Source organism: Amphiprion ocellaris, chromosome 1 (genome assembly GCF_022539595.1).
Source record: "Amphiprion ocellaris isolate individual 3 ecotype Okinawa chromosome 1, ASM2253959v1, whole genome shotgun sequence".
In the NCBI taxonomy this organism is placed as follows: Eukaryota; Metazoa; Chordata; class Actinopteri; family Pomacentridae; genus Amphiprion; species Amphiprion ocellaris.
In genome coordinates this window covers 21,836,398-21,851,258 of record NC_072766.1, presented here as the reverse complement: position 1 = coordinate 21,851,258, position 14,861 = coordinate 21,836,398, and the positions used below count along the sequence as shown (strand labels likewise).

General features: G+C 42.7%; 1 protein-coding gene across 2 annotated transcripts in view; it reads left to right on the top strand.

The window, feature by feature from the left end:
* fto (FTO alpha-ketoglutarate dependent dioxygenase) overlaps positions 1-14,861 on the top strand; it is a 123,322-nt gene that overhangs the window by 12,678 nt on the left and 95,783 nt on the right. For both annotated transcript variants that reach the window (XR_008602343.1, XM_023265585.3), the window contains exons 2-4: positions 7,345-7,422; positions 7,643-8,678; positions 11,126-11,251. Coding sequence is in view for 1 of the 2 variants with exons in the window: in XM_023265585.3 (XP_023121353.3) it covers positions 7,345-7,422; positions 7,643-8,678; positions 11,126-11,251 (1,240 nt within the window). In the remaining variant the exon portion in view is untranslated. The remainder of the gene's footprint in view (positions 1-7,344; positions 7,423-7,642; positions 8,679-11,125; positions 11,252-14,861) is intronic.

The window sequence follows — 14,861 nt, the reverse complement described above, 5'->3', positions numbered from 1 at the left end:
GCTGGATAGGCAACTTAGACCCATCCTTGGAGAAACTGAAACAGACTGGATGCGTTCTATTTTTGATGTGTTGTATGATCTGTGTGATGTGTTGTGTGATTTTTTTTCCTCTAAACTGGCTCATTTTATGTGTGGTGTGATTGTGAGATACATCTGAGTTGATGGTGAAATATTCTTGAAGTATTTTGTCAAGCAGCATACTGTATCAAATCTTACGTTTAGCATAAGGTTGCAATATACCACACGATAATTGTCATAGCTGTCAGCCAATCAGACGCAGTACCCCTGTCTTAGCCCCTCGTTTACCCTTGACTCCCAACCTCTCTGGTCGGATTGCACATCATCTTTATCCCAGATGAAGTACCAGACTCGGTAGTGTCTGAAGATGATCTAATATGGAGCCTAAAGGACACAGAGCTTGGAAATCATCGTCATTTGAAGAGGTTGCTTGTCACAGGATTGGCTTGATCAGCCCGTGCTGCGGTACACAGAGCTGGGTCTTTGCACTGTCTAACAGTGGTACTGGATTAGAGACACAAGCCACTTCTACTGTGATCAGTCACTCACACATGAAGACACGCGGCACGACTGAAATCCTCCTTGCACACTTCATCCACGTCATGTACAGGCTTCTTCGTCAAGCCTACTGTATGGAAATGAGGAACACTGCTGTTGACAATCATAGTAAATGCCAGTTTCTCTTTTTTTTTGAAGCAAATTTTGTGGCCTTATTCTATAACTAACAGTGTATAGCTGCAGGAAAACAGGTGAGTGGGATATAGTACCAAGGTGTGTTGGTCTATACAGCTCCCGCACCTGCCAGCATCCTACTGGTCAGTGACATGTTGAGACAATGGCAATGTGTGTGAAGAGTCTGGCTCTACACCCCTCAGACACTGTGTATCGCTAAGTGCTATTGAATTGTTTACTGTCACAAATCACAAACCTTTCAATGACCAGGTGCGACCACTGTACACCCACTCATCCATCCATCCAGCTGCTCCGCCCTGAGCGATGCATTGGTCCGCTGGGCTCTGAGGAGCATAGCGCCAGCCTCCAGAGCAGGGGATTTTAAACGCTCCACCTGATTATCGATCTCTTCTGCCTCGCTGAGCCAGCTGAGATCAGGCTGCAGAGAAACAGACAGAGAAAGAAGGCGAGATGCAGAGGGGAAGGGCAATTTGGTGGCTTCGGTCCTGTGGTCCTCAGGTCTGTCCTTGACACTGCCTGTGGGACAGGCCTGGAGGATGCCTCTTCTCCTTGCTGCAAGCCCTGCATCCAGCCCCTAAAGCTAGCTGGCCCTCCCCATGGGCCAAGCTGCACTTTGCACAGCCATATTGATTTTTTGGAGGGGCAGGAAAAGTGTGGCTGGATGGCGAGAGCGAAAGAGGGAGGGAGGGGGAAATGGGGAAATCGAGAGAGCTTTCTAAAGCACTGACTTCTCCTTGACTGCACCTCGAGACGCGACAGCCCTGTTAGAACAACTCAGTGGCCCTGGTGCCCCACTGAAAACTGCTAATCACAGTCTTTCAATCAACCCTCTCCTTCCTCTCCTCTCTCTCTCCTCCCTCCATCCCTCTCCCTTCCTCATTTTCTCACTCTTTCCCCTGACTTTCCCCTGACTGAACTGGACCCAGCCTGAATACCAAGGGACTGTGTCTGCATTAAAACTGGCCGTTCCACATGGAAAACAGCTGACCTCATGAAAGCATGTTGTAATTTGAAGGTGAAAACTAAAAAGCTTTTCTCAATCGACATAATCTTAATGGAAACATTATGGCCCGGCTGCAAACTAACAATTAAGGCAAAATGTCAAACGGCCCTTCCGTATCAGTGATGCAAGCCAAGAGTTCATAGACATGGGATGGTGCCTCTCGTGACAGAAAGGCTACAAGTTTGAATCCTGGAGAGGGTGTAAAACCCAAGATACCCTTGAACAAGACTTTTCACCTTGAGTTACTCCAGTGGAAGAACAGAGAAACTTTTTATTGTTGACCAGAAGTCTGCAGATGTACAGAGCAGCTGTGAAATTGTGCAAGTGTGAAGCAGCTAGTATGTTTCTGATAAAGAGCATGCTCAGTCAGTCTCCTGGATAAATAAAAAGGTTATGTAAGGCATGCATCGACAGATCTTTTAAATCCCCCTCCTCTCTTTCTCTTCTTTTCCTCTCTTCTCCTTTCCAGATTTGACACTTGCTAAAGGTCACAGAAACATCGTTTTTCCCCCTTTGAGGTGTAGATAACTGTGAAATAGATGTTGACACCACAGACACATTGAAAAGCACTTAAACAGAGTGGCCATGTGCCAACCTGTCTGAGTCTGGCTTTGTGCATTTGTAAATACTTTTGAATGATTGATCTGGAAACCTGGGTCTTTCTGTAAGCCTGTCAGGTGCAGTGAAAGAGATGGAGAGTGGGAGAGTTCAAAAAACAGATGAGGTCTGATACTTTTTTCCCCCCCTTTCTCTCTGACACACATGCACACACACTCTCCACCTGACAGAATTACATGTACCGTGGGACAACTGGAAGAGGAGCTTTAAGTAAGTGTGTGTGTGAGAAAGTGGACACATGGCTCACAAAGAGAGAAAAGGAAGGCGCTTTTGATGTGAAATTGCTACACCGGATGTGTGTTGGCTTACCTCATGTTGCACGTGTGGCATTTGTCAAATGTGACTGAGCACCGATATAGGCGGTCACATTGTGTGTGTGTGTGTGTGTGTGTGTGTGTGTGTGTGTGTGCATCTAATTAATGACTGGCAGCGGTCCCCCACAGCTCCGGTAATGTGCTTAGATCAGTGTTATAAACAGGGCGTGAAAGGTCTGCCCAGCGCCAGCCTTTTTAAATGACTGGCCTCTTGTTCAGGTAGATGGATGGAAATGTTCTAATATTAATGATCACGTCCCCCGCCGACCTGTCGCGAGGTGAAATGAACAACGCGGCCTTCAGCCTCCAACAACAATTAACGGGCGAGAGCCGGCCTGTCTGCCATTTGTCATCACTTACCCCACCTGTGCACCCCCACCGAACACATGCTCAACATGACTGTCGATATATACGCAGCGTTCACTGATTTGAAAAAATATGCAGTGGTTAATGGCGTAGCATTTGTCCTCAGTTGTTTCTGGTCACATTTTTTTCTTTTTCTTAAAACAAAAAATGTATTTCGAGGCTTCAAAATGAGCCAAACCTTTTACTGCATGTGCACCGTGTTTGTCACAGCTGACATAAACATCTGATTATTTTTGTTTCCAAAACTGAATAGACGTTTAAAACACGATCTGTAAATGTGGACTCTATCCATAAGTCGAATAGAATCTGTAACTCTATCTTGGGATAGTACAGATTATCCAAAATTTACATATTAACAAGAAGGTAGCTGAAGGCCAGATTTTTAGATATTTTTGGCAACATCCCCCTGAGTGACTTCTGCCTCTCACAGCTTAATTCATATTCACAGGTTGGGTCTTGAGCAGCAATATGAAGACAAGGGGTTACACATTACAAAACTCCCCTAGTCTGAGGTCAGCTCCCACACATTCCAGTTAACCATTTACCAGTCTGCCCAGTTAGCCATCACAGTGTCACCAAATGTCTAGCTGCTATTCTTAAAATAAATGACTGCCACAAGTGGCTGTAAACAAAATGTCAGAAGTGAGAAATGGTTAATCTTTTGCCCTGAATGTTTTTTTTAGTGTGGCATGCATGAAATGAAGCAGCGTAATCTGTGAAAACACGTCATTTCTGACATGGAACAGTCACTACTACTGGAGCTGTTGTTTTTTAGTTTGCCCATTAAGCAACAAGGGGCATATTTTGAGATGCAGTGTTGCAAAAACAGATCTTAAAAGTGGTAAATTGAAAGAAGAAACTGCAACTAGAAGCACTGCGGATGCTCTTTGTGCCTGTGTGGCCATGCAGATGTGTGTAAATCACCTTGAAAATTGTTGTTTGTCAATGACCTGCTTGTGTGTGATGGCACTTTGGTGATGTGTTATTTTATCAAAGCTCTAGTCAGTATCATATCCTGAAGATGAGGTAGACCTCCACCTATTTAGACCGCTGTGGAACAAATGTGACTACTATTAGCTGAAGGGCCTTGGATTTTTCATTGAAGTGTTATCTGAGGTTGTTATGTGTGTGTTTTTCCCTTCATTTTTGTCACTTCAAAGCTGAATTCAATGCTTCTACGGACTTTCTATGCATCACACATGCAAACGCTAATGTTCTGGTGCAGTGGGCACACCCTGCCCTTCTCTACACCCTGTGTCGCTTCACACAAGCTCCCTACATTCTTCAATCCGGTGCCAAATGGACCGGGGCGGAAGCACCTTTGATGTACACGGGTAGCCTGTCTGTTTGAATCTGACGTTTTACAGCCGACTTGTCAAAACTGTTGATTCACCAATACTTTTGCAGAAAGGGGCCAATTCTGAAATGGGTGTCTGACAAGTACCAAGGACTTGCTGTTTAAACACAGCGCTCTATTACACAGCTATATCTCATCACATCCTCCATGGAGTTGAAGAAGGGTGGAGATCTAAAATCTTCCATGTGTTTGCAGGCCAAAACTCTTGCATTGATGTATGTGCTGCCCTCCTTTGGTTGGAGGTCTTGGAGAAAATATGGTATATCTCTTGCCTCACACAGTAGTAAATAGTACATGAGGCAAAAACCGGACCAAAAGAAGCCAAAAATAATTTCTACCTTGCTAAAGATGACTAATCAAAAAGTGTGCACCTGAAAACACAAGAACTTCTTCTGCGTACGTGACACTTTCTGACACAGCTTAGTAAACACTGAAGCTTCTATCTGCAGTTTATGATGCATCAGCCAAATCTAGACAAGTTCACTGGAACTCATGTGTCCTCCATCAGCAGTCGTAGCACATCCAGTACATTCCAGTGGACCCTCTGGGGCAGACACAAGTCAGACTGGAGGTGTTTTTATCCCCGCAGCAGTAGAGTTATCTGGCTATTTTGAGCTATTGATGCTAAGCACTGGACATTAATCTACTCTGTGAAGATTGCTTTGAAGTAAGTGTCCGTTGAAGTGTCACAGATGGGAAATAAATTAAATTAATAAATATATGGTACACAGTTTGATATCTCGTATAGGCCAAGATCAAAGCAAACCAATTGAGTTCTATTCTACCTAATATGTTTTTCTGTGATAAACAGTCCGGCTGAGGGAATAATCCCATCAAGGAAGAGAGAGATTAAAAAAAGAAAAAAAAAGCATCAGATATATCACTCAGCACAGACGGCTGGCACGGCTACCATGAAGCATCCGCGTTATTATGGAATTGGTAATCTCGTTTCTTGGGTCTGAGTGGAAACGCAGACCTTTTTTTTTGTGCCTCGTGATTTTCCTTCTAGAATCAGGTGCAGACACAGAGACAGGAAGACAGACACAGTGGTTCTCTGATACTGCGAGAGTCCATCTGCTTCAGAGGGCTCTGGTAACTTCGTGTCTTTCGTTTTTTCTGTGGAATTTCTGAGTAGCTTGATGTATTTGACACGTGTGTGACAGCCCTGGTTGTGTGCGATTGGGGTTGAGGCATCATGCTCGCTACCCCAGCTGTGCGTTTTTCAGCAAGGGCATGGTTGTGTGTGTATGGGAGCCACTTTTGTGTACACAGTAGTGGTTTGTACGCTTTGAGCAAAGCAGACTGTAATGATATTACTTAGGTGCACACATGTAAAATAGATGGATGCCAAAATATGGATCCATACAGGCTCACAGCAGCACACAGAGATACACACAGATGCATACACATACAACACTAGCCCAGAGCCTCACCTTGATATCTTCAGCTTCTGTCATGAGTTAGATTTTGACACCAGTGAATGTGTGTCAGGTTGTCAATTTCTCCCAACAGCCTTTGAATGCAGCCTGGCCATGAATAGTGCATGTTGTTTTGTTTTTTAGATTCCAACTGTCTGCAAGTCTGTTTTTGTTTGTTCCAGAATAACTTGGAAGGCCTGTACACTCATACGCATCCTTTAAGAAAACTTTCAGCAGGTGTTGTGTTGTTTAGCCTAAGGTAAAGATTCAGCCCTGAAGGTAAATTCGCCAAACTGCCTCAGATCAGATGCCCTCCCATTTCTTCCACCTCCGTTATTGGGATCTGTTTTCCTCCCTGCTGTCTTTAATGCACATACTTTCACCGCTTGTCTTCTTTTTGATCCACCCCGCCTTTTCAAGTCAGGACACACATCTTTTCATACCTGCACTCTAATGTTATGAACAGGACATTTTATTTCACCCTAAAAGTCAGGACATATTTTGGCAGCCGGTTCCCATATTCCCTGTAGCGGACCACATGAGGTCTTTGGCATTATTAGTGCAGGAGAAATGTGAGACTCGTGCTGTAAATGTCTCGGAAATATACACACGGCTGGTTTGTCTTAAACTATTACAACTGTTTGGTTGTTGATGCACAAGCCATCCATCCAAAACTTTTCAAGATGTAAAAAGGCAGTGGCATGTCGGTGACATTTCACCTTCCTGCTCTGGAGACACCATGCAGAGACTCTGTGTGTGCGTGTGCGTTTGTGTGTGTGTGTGTGTGTGTGTGCGCGCACCTGTGGAAAATGAATGATGAGGCCCCAAGAGCACAAACGCACACAGATACAATGTACACGTACCTTCACACAAGCACATATGAGAGGAGACAAAGAAGAACCCGGGTGGAGAAGCAAATTTATTTGTGCATATAGTTTTTATGCCAGTTGCCATTGGATTTACAGGTCATGATGGAATGTGGCCCAATGAAAGGTACTTTGATCCATCCACCAGGCTGACGGTTTTATTGGAGGAGCTCTGTATGGCACAGGGCATCTTTTATAAGGTTGTGAGGAACACACCGGCAGCCTTCACAAAATCATTAAAATGTGAGACGTCAATGAAAATCACTTGCTTGCCAGTTTCCTGTGATACCTCAGTCAGCTCTGGAAGCATCATTTGTTAAAACCTGTTCTTCAGAATAAGCTGCAAATACTTGGTGATTCAGTTTGATGGGTTTTATTCTTGTTTGTTGTTTCTTATCAGGTGATAAGTCTGCCAGGCCAATTTATTGGTCCAGGCTAATTTCAATCATGAGTCAGAAGTGTTAAAATTTTGAGGTCTTAAGTACTTTCCCTCACTTGAGTCATGTAGATTTAAAATAAAAGAACACCACTTCCTAACCTTCTCAAAAAGCTTTATGCTGAGTGATTAGAGAAGAACAGATCAGGTTATTATTAAGTTAGACATCAAAGTAAATGAAAAACACACGATAGCAGCTTGCTGTGTGTTCCTGCATCTACTTATCAGTCTGTTTTACTGTGTTGTGTTTCACAGAGGCGGAGGCTACTGCAGGAGTTGGGAGACCAGAAGATCCCCTTTCTGGGACCCTCAGATCGGGGCTTTCAGCAACTGGTCAGTCACCTCGACTCAAACAAAATGCCAGTGATCTCTAGACCTTTACTTTAGAGCACCTACAAACATGTTTTGCCTGATGTTATCTGCTCTTCTTCACCTTACTTTGCTCAGAAGGAAAGGTGTTTGAAAAATGAGATGAATTTTAATTTTAATTTAGGAATGTTTTATGACTTTATTATGTTATTATGTCATGATAAGAATGAATTGTGTTTCCTAGTGGGACTCTAGTTACTCTGGCCTGGTGTTGAGGAGATCATGCTCACTGCCTACTGAGCTCCATGGACGGGTACAAGCAGCTCTGCTCACCCTCAGGAGAAAAGGCTGCCTCCTGAAGGATCTGGTTCGCGTCCGTGACCGAGATGTGTTCACCGCCGTGTCACGAGCCCTGCTGGGTGAGCCGGGCCACACCTATCGCTATCTGGACACACGGCTCTTTGCCATCCCCTGGCACAGTGAGGATGTTGAAGTCAAAGGACAAAACTGTTGTGACCCTGATTTGAGAGCAGCTTGCAAAGCATTATGGGAGCTTAACACCTTCTTCTGCTCTGACGTGTCTCAGCTGAAGGAAGGAGACAGGCTAACACAATGTGTGAAGGGAGAGGCAGAGGCCAAACAAGGTGAAGAGGGAGATACTGAGTCTAAACACAGTGAAGACTCCAAGAATAGTGAAGGAGGGGACTCAGAGTCCCGACAAAGTGAGGAGGGAGACACAGAGTCTAAGCACAGCGAGGAGTGGGACATTGAGTCGAAGCACAGCGAAGAAGGCTGCTCTGGGTCCAAGCAAGAAGGGGAGTGGGAGACTGAGTTAAGACACAGCAGCGAGGAGGGAGAGTCCTCCCAGGTCAAACCAAGTGAAACCAGTGTTGCAGCAGGTTCAGAACACAGTGAAGGAAAATGTCCCGACTGGGCAACCAAAGCCCTCAGTGGCTCAGAGACTGAACCTATGGGACTAGGAGCCCAGGAGAAGCCTGTGACCCAACTAAAGCACAGCCTGTCAGATCACCACATTCAGGACAAAGAGGAATACGCAGGTGGGCAGGGCTGTTCTCAGCCCAGTCCTCCACCGTCATGCACTGGTCCAGTCAAGTTCAATGTCACTTTACTCAACTACATGGACCCAGCAGCGATGAGCCAGCTCAAAGAGGAGCCGTACTATGGCATGGGGAAAATGGCAGTAGGCTGGCATCACGATGAGAATCTGATCACTCATTCGCCAGTGGCTGTTTACAGCTATACCTGTCATGATGACAAAGGTAAGGGTCAAAGCTAAAATGGCAAACTGGTCAAAACTGTGCTAAGTGGATTGAACAATTGTAGACAGATTTAACATGTCAGAGGCTTTTTATTTAACACATATCACTTTAATCCAATATATCATGCTAATCTTTGCCATTTTGGCTCTGAAATTAGGATTCCCTTTTCTCTTTCACTTCAATATCCATCCCATCAACTTATCTCAGTCCCTTTATGGTGGATCAGATGCAGCTAACCTTGTGTATTATGGCCTTACAGCAGCACTGTAGCAGCTGTAGACATGGCCTCTGGTGAGGCAGCCATCAGATCCATCTCTGTGATAGTGTCAGAGTATTATCAAATGTCATCACCAGTTCGCTGTTGACAGCCTTATCACCAACTGTGCGTTGGGAGATCACAGACATTTGGATCGGAGCTCTTAACATGCTCAATGGCGTAGTTTAACAAACAGCCCTTATCACACACCCCACATCTCATCTAAATCATTTCCCCAAGAAATGATCGATGTGCAATTATCTGATATGGAATAATGAGCCCTGCTTTGATAAGTGTTCCTAGACTGTACTGTATGGATAGTACGATGTCTCCTAATTATGGAATGCACACTCTTTCGAGTGCTGATAGTATTCGCTGATTGGGGTGATGGAGAATCTCAGTGAGGTTTCTGGAAGATATGCAAAACAAGCTATAAAAGACAGTACTGGCATATACATTTTTAAAATTTTAAATATTAGTTCATGTTTTACAAAGGTCTATATAATTTTTGTCTTCACGTTTTCCATTTCAAACATTGCATATGACACAACACAAAGCAAAAATAATAATTTTTTATTGTACAAATAATACACCAATAATGTACCCCTTTACCATCAAGGTAAAATTGTGAATTTCAAAGTAAAAATCTAGTTTCCCTTGTGCAGCCACTCAGTAGACCATTCCCTGCACAATCCAAAGGTTTAGATGAGAGCAAAACATGATTTCCTATTGTGGACCGGGCTAAAGTTGCAGCTGCAGTTCAGCAAAGATACGGTACCACACAGGTGCAGTGCCAACTGCTCTGACATCCCAACACACTTTACAGCTGGGCTTTCTTCATTGGAAACACCTGCTCCAGAGGTCTGCTTTAATGATTTGTTCTAGGTCATTTCAACTCTGACCCTGTGAACACAGCCTTCAAACACTACAGCGTAACACCTTGCTGTGCTTAGCAGCTATGTCTTTTCTAGTTCTGAGTGACCCCACAGCTCCAGACTTTAAAGAGGAAAGCCTGATCAGAGCTCCACAGAGCTATGTTCCAGTGGTTAACTCTGAGGACTCACAGAACCAGGCTAACAAAATTCTTACTTTGAGGACTTGCTGAGGCCTACAGACAGAAACACAGCATGTTAGATAGCTTAGATGTACAGAGACTAGATGTTTTGCATGACACCTGCTTCCTTTGAGATGTTTTTTTTCTTTCAGCAGCCTCACCTTGTTTTTTTGCCTCAACAAAAGAGGTGTAGAATTGTATTTTTCCCAGCTGCGCTGATCCAAAGGAATCTGCCACGACTGAGTGTTTTCCGGCACAGAGTATGATCTTCCACCATTCCTGAGGCCTTGGGGAGTGCTGTCATTAGCTGGCTCTCAGAGCACAATGGCTCAAAATTAAGTTACTATTTATCCGTGCTGAGCAAAGGAAAAGGCAGCTGCGGGGCAGAGAGGCCCAGAAAGACTTTAGTATTGATTTTGCTGAAGGGTGTTGGCCAGCCAAGCCAAATCTTGTTTTCTTAGTATGCCATGTAAGAATGGAAAGGCAGAGAAGTACAGGGGAGGTGGTTACAGTGAATGGGTCCAGAAACAGGAATATCAGAGGATACATACTGTCCAATAACACACTCTCACACACTCACTAAACAACATCAGGGGCTTTTATCCAACTATTTCCTCTTGCACAGCATAATTATAGCTTAAAGATCCTGTGCTAACAGCCAATATGACCACAGCAACACGTATCATCTTTGCTCGGCTCCTAAGTGATTCTTACTTTCTGGAGACAAAGGCTTACATCTTACATCCACTGTTTGCCTGATATTGATTTAATCATTGCACTCCTTACTTTTTTAACTTGCTAAGCCTATATTTAATTTCATTTGAAAGTTTTATCTGGCTCCACCTTTGGTGGTATATGGTCATTGCTGTAATGTTTTTACTGCATCACCTGCAAACACTTACAAATGTAAAAAAAAAAAAAAAAAAAAAGTGGATTCAACTGTCATTGTTTTACAAAGCTGTTATAACATAATACACATTAATTTCCTTAATAATGTGAGACATTTCTGTTTAAGCAAGGTTGCAGTTTCATACTCAGTTTGAATCACATTGTCTACCCAAAGCCCAAAATATAAATATGAATGTATATATGTAAAATGCAAATGTTTGAGTGAGTTGGGCTGTGTATGACTGACAGGTGAGAGCAGTGAGGGAGGCAGTGCTGAGAAGGCATGCTGGAGAATTGGGCTCAAAGTAGCCTGGGACATCCACACACCTGGCCTGACACTGCCGCTGGAGTCTGGAGACTGCTATTACATGAGAGGTACTAAAGTTTCTCTATAAACACACGCACAGAAGTACACACATGCACATGTAAACATGTTGCTCACACAACTTAGCCACATTCACCACCATGTCTGACTGAGGAGGGAGGAACACTTTCATTACCCTGTGTTTTAGTGTGTCTTGTACTTTGTCCCAAATGACCCATGCCAGCAGGATGCACTTCTCTCTCACTTTCATGCTCTGTCCTCCTCCTCTAATTCTCTCTGCAGGAGAAACAGAGCTGAGTCATGTGTGTGCGCGAGAGAGAGGTTACTTGGCCTGAACACGGAGCTTTAAGGTTCCATGAAATTGTGTGCATTAGAGAGGTTAGGAAAACCAAATGTTATTTTTTGAAGTCCTGTGACCCATTGCTGACTATGTCTCTATGGGGAGAACAGACAGCAAGCCACAGGGGTGTAAATCATAGCTTAATGCTTTTGGCTGCAGCAGACACCTCCACCCTCCTCTTTTCGGTCCCATGGGTCCTTCCAAGCTTTCTCATATTTTCTGAGTGCAAGGACATTTATCCACATCACAGCAGAAGCTTGTGTTCAGATGTACAAGAAGTTAGGACCCCTGGTTGGATGGATGGGGGATTTATTATTTTTAAAAGGCACTCTGCTTTCATAAGTATATAAGGATAGACACAAAGTGCAATCTTGTGTTAGTCCTGTCTTCATCTGCTTGATGAATTACACTGCTTTTTTTTAATCTTACACAGTGCAAATGTAATTTGTCACTTAATCTAGCCATAATAAATAATGTTACTGATGTAGATCTGTCTAGACTTTTAACAAATACTTATTGAGAAATAAAAGACATGTCATAGTCTTATACATTTATCACTGTTTACTTAGCCCGTGTTTACATACCAGCACAGGCGTATTTCTTTCTTTTCTACATTTTTCTCCAAAATGGTTTGTCTAATGTTACTACTAACTCCAGGCCCACGTGTAGAGAGAGATATACCTCTTCTGATTTCTCTTCTGACTACCTTTTTGACTTAAACCACCTCTACATTTAAGTCAAAAAGGTAGCCTTACATTTCAAACAGCAGAAATGTTTCCTATGTTCGTGTAGAAATCAGTATATCAAATAAATTTCCAAATTTCTCATTTTCTGTATTTTACCATCCTATCTGTTAGCTACCGACATGCTTGTATTCAATGATAAGAGACGCTTTCTTGTGATTAAAAGATCAGCGTTTTGATCCCCTCAAGGGCAGATATCCATCTGGTATACAGTAACATATGGTGTTACTATTCTTTTATGAAGACGCTGAACCCCGTACTTGTGCACTGAGTAAATGTCAAAATCAGAGATACAATTCTGATGTATTACATACAGTGCAAAGATTTACAGCAGCTTTTGGAATTTTTGAGACAGAGGGAATGTAACTGATGTGATCTACAGGCCTCTATGAAATAGGCTTTCAGAGGACTAGCGGTATTTTCTGTTGTTGTCAGTATTTCTTCAATCAGCACTACACATTCTAGTCTATTGTGATTTAAGGCTTTGTAAAAAATAAAAAAGTAAATTTCTCAGAAGGAAAGGTTAGCTGGTTGGTACTCCCAATGTACACTATTCAGCATTACCCTTGTATTTAACATTGTAGCTGTATACTCTTATATGCGTTGGCATTTGCGACTTCCTTCAGAGTCTCTCTGGGTTAAATTGGTAAATGTATGCTTGTGGTTTGTTATAGTTAAGCAAAACCTGAATCAAAAGTGACTGCTTTCTGGAATATTTGGCATGACTGAAGCAGGTGAGGAATTTCAGATTTTTTGCTGTTAAAAAATGTTTAAATTTCAAATATTTTACACAATGAGCTGCTTTTTTGCCCAGTCTACTTTAAACTATACACATTCATTCTTCCATAATCAGCCACAACAGTAAAACCACTGACAGATGAAGTGCATAACATTGATAATTTCATTACAATTCAATGTTCTGCTGGGAAAACTTGGGTCCTGTCAATTATGTGTATGATATTTTGACATGTACCGCCAACCTAAACATTGTTGCAGACCAAACTCGTGTCCAAATGGCTTTGGCACTTCCCTGCCAACTGGAGCAGCATCCTATGGCGGGACAATGCACCTCACCACACCTCAAAAACTGCTCAGGAACAGCTTGAGGAACACAACAAAGGGCCCAAGGTGCTGTGGGGGTCTGCAAAATGCCATCATGCATCCACGGGATGCACTGAAAAAAACCTGATCCATGGATGCCACATCCCAAAAGATCCAAATGGTACACAATTAATGTGCAAGTCTCAAAATACAGGACATCCCCAGAGTTCCTGTTTTGGTGGCAAAACCTACACAATATTGGGCAGGTGCTTTGAATGTTTTGGCTGATCAATGTATCTACCTCTGTAAGCTTTCATCATCTTCAGCCCCTTTCAGACTTGCACTCCCTTCTATTAATCTGATGACATCTGAATGTGCCAGCTTCACGTCTGAAGAAGTGCCCCGGGGTCTTTTTCTGTAAAAGTTATGGCAGTCGTCATAGGTTGGACTTAGTAACATTTCTTTATCACTTGCAACATGACACAAATCTGACCAGCTTACAGTCACATTAATGAATTGGCAAAATCAGTGTAGTTTGAATTGTGTAAAGTGATCTGGGGAAGGCTGGTTCTGCATTTCTGCACCATTTCTGGTCCAACAACATCACAGAGGGCAAAAGACACAGTATGCAAAGACAATCACAAAACACTTTTCTCATTTACCTCGCCCTACAATTTCACATTTATTACAAACTGAAATGTCCCTGACAAAATGTTATTGGATGTTTAAGTTTTGTTTGTTGCTTTGAGCTGTGAAAGGGAGTGTTTCCTCTGAGTTCATTGAAAACCTGCAGCATCAAACAGGAGAAAGAACCATAGAAGTGTCTCAAAAATGACTGAATTTTACACATTTACAAAACATTAACTTCATTAATTACTTTTAATTATAAATTAATCCCAACATGGAGACAGGATCTAGCAGGATCTAACAGTAAATCACACTGTGTCCTTTCTTTCACTTCAGACACATGAGCTGTCGCACATAGAGTCACAGTTTATCAGCTGCAGTTGAATCATTTGGTACAAAGCAGCCATCCTCAGGTTGAGTCCTGAGCTCCATCACAGATGCGGGGATATTTTTATTTTAGTGTTGGTATAGTAGTTGCTATAATATCATCGCATGCGTACAGATGTTTCCATGTTAAAGAAATCATAAACTGGGTTGCACAGTGACAGTGGACATGCTGATATACTGTGAAGTATATCATGTGAAGTTAAATATTTAAATTTATTTAAACTGATTCAAAAAACTGAACCCATCCACTCATCATCTAACAGATAACCGGACATTGTACACTTTGATTAGATTACCTCTCTACTGTGCATGCATAATGTTAGAGTGGCTATAGTAGCTTTCAAATAGACCACTAACAATAAGGAAAAGGAAGGCTTTAATGAATTCCTGACGTTGACTCTTTGAAGATGCTATGTTTTCATCTGAGAGCAGCAATGTCTGTACCTAATATTCAGCTTGACAGGGCTTGAAGCCGACCTCCTTTAGCTGGATGAGATTTACAATAGAACAGTCAGTTTCAGG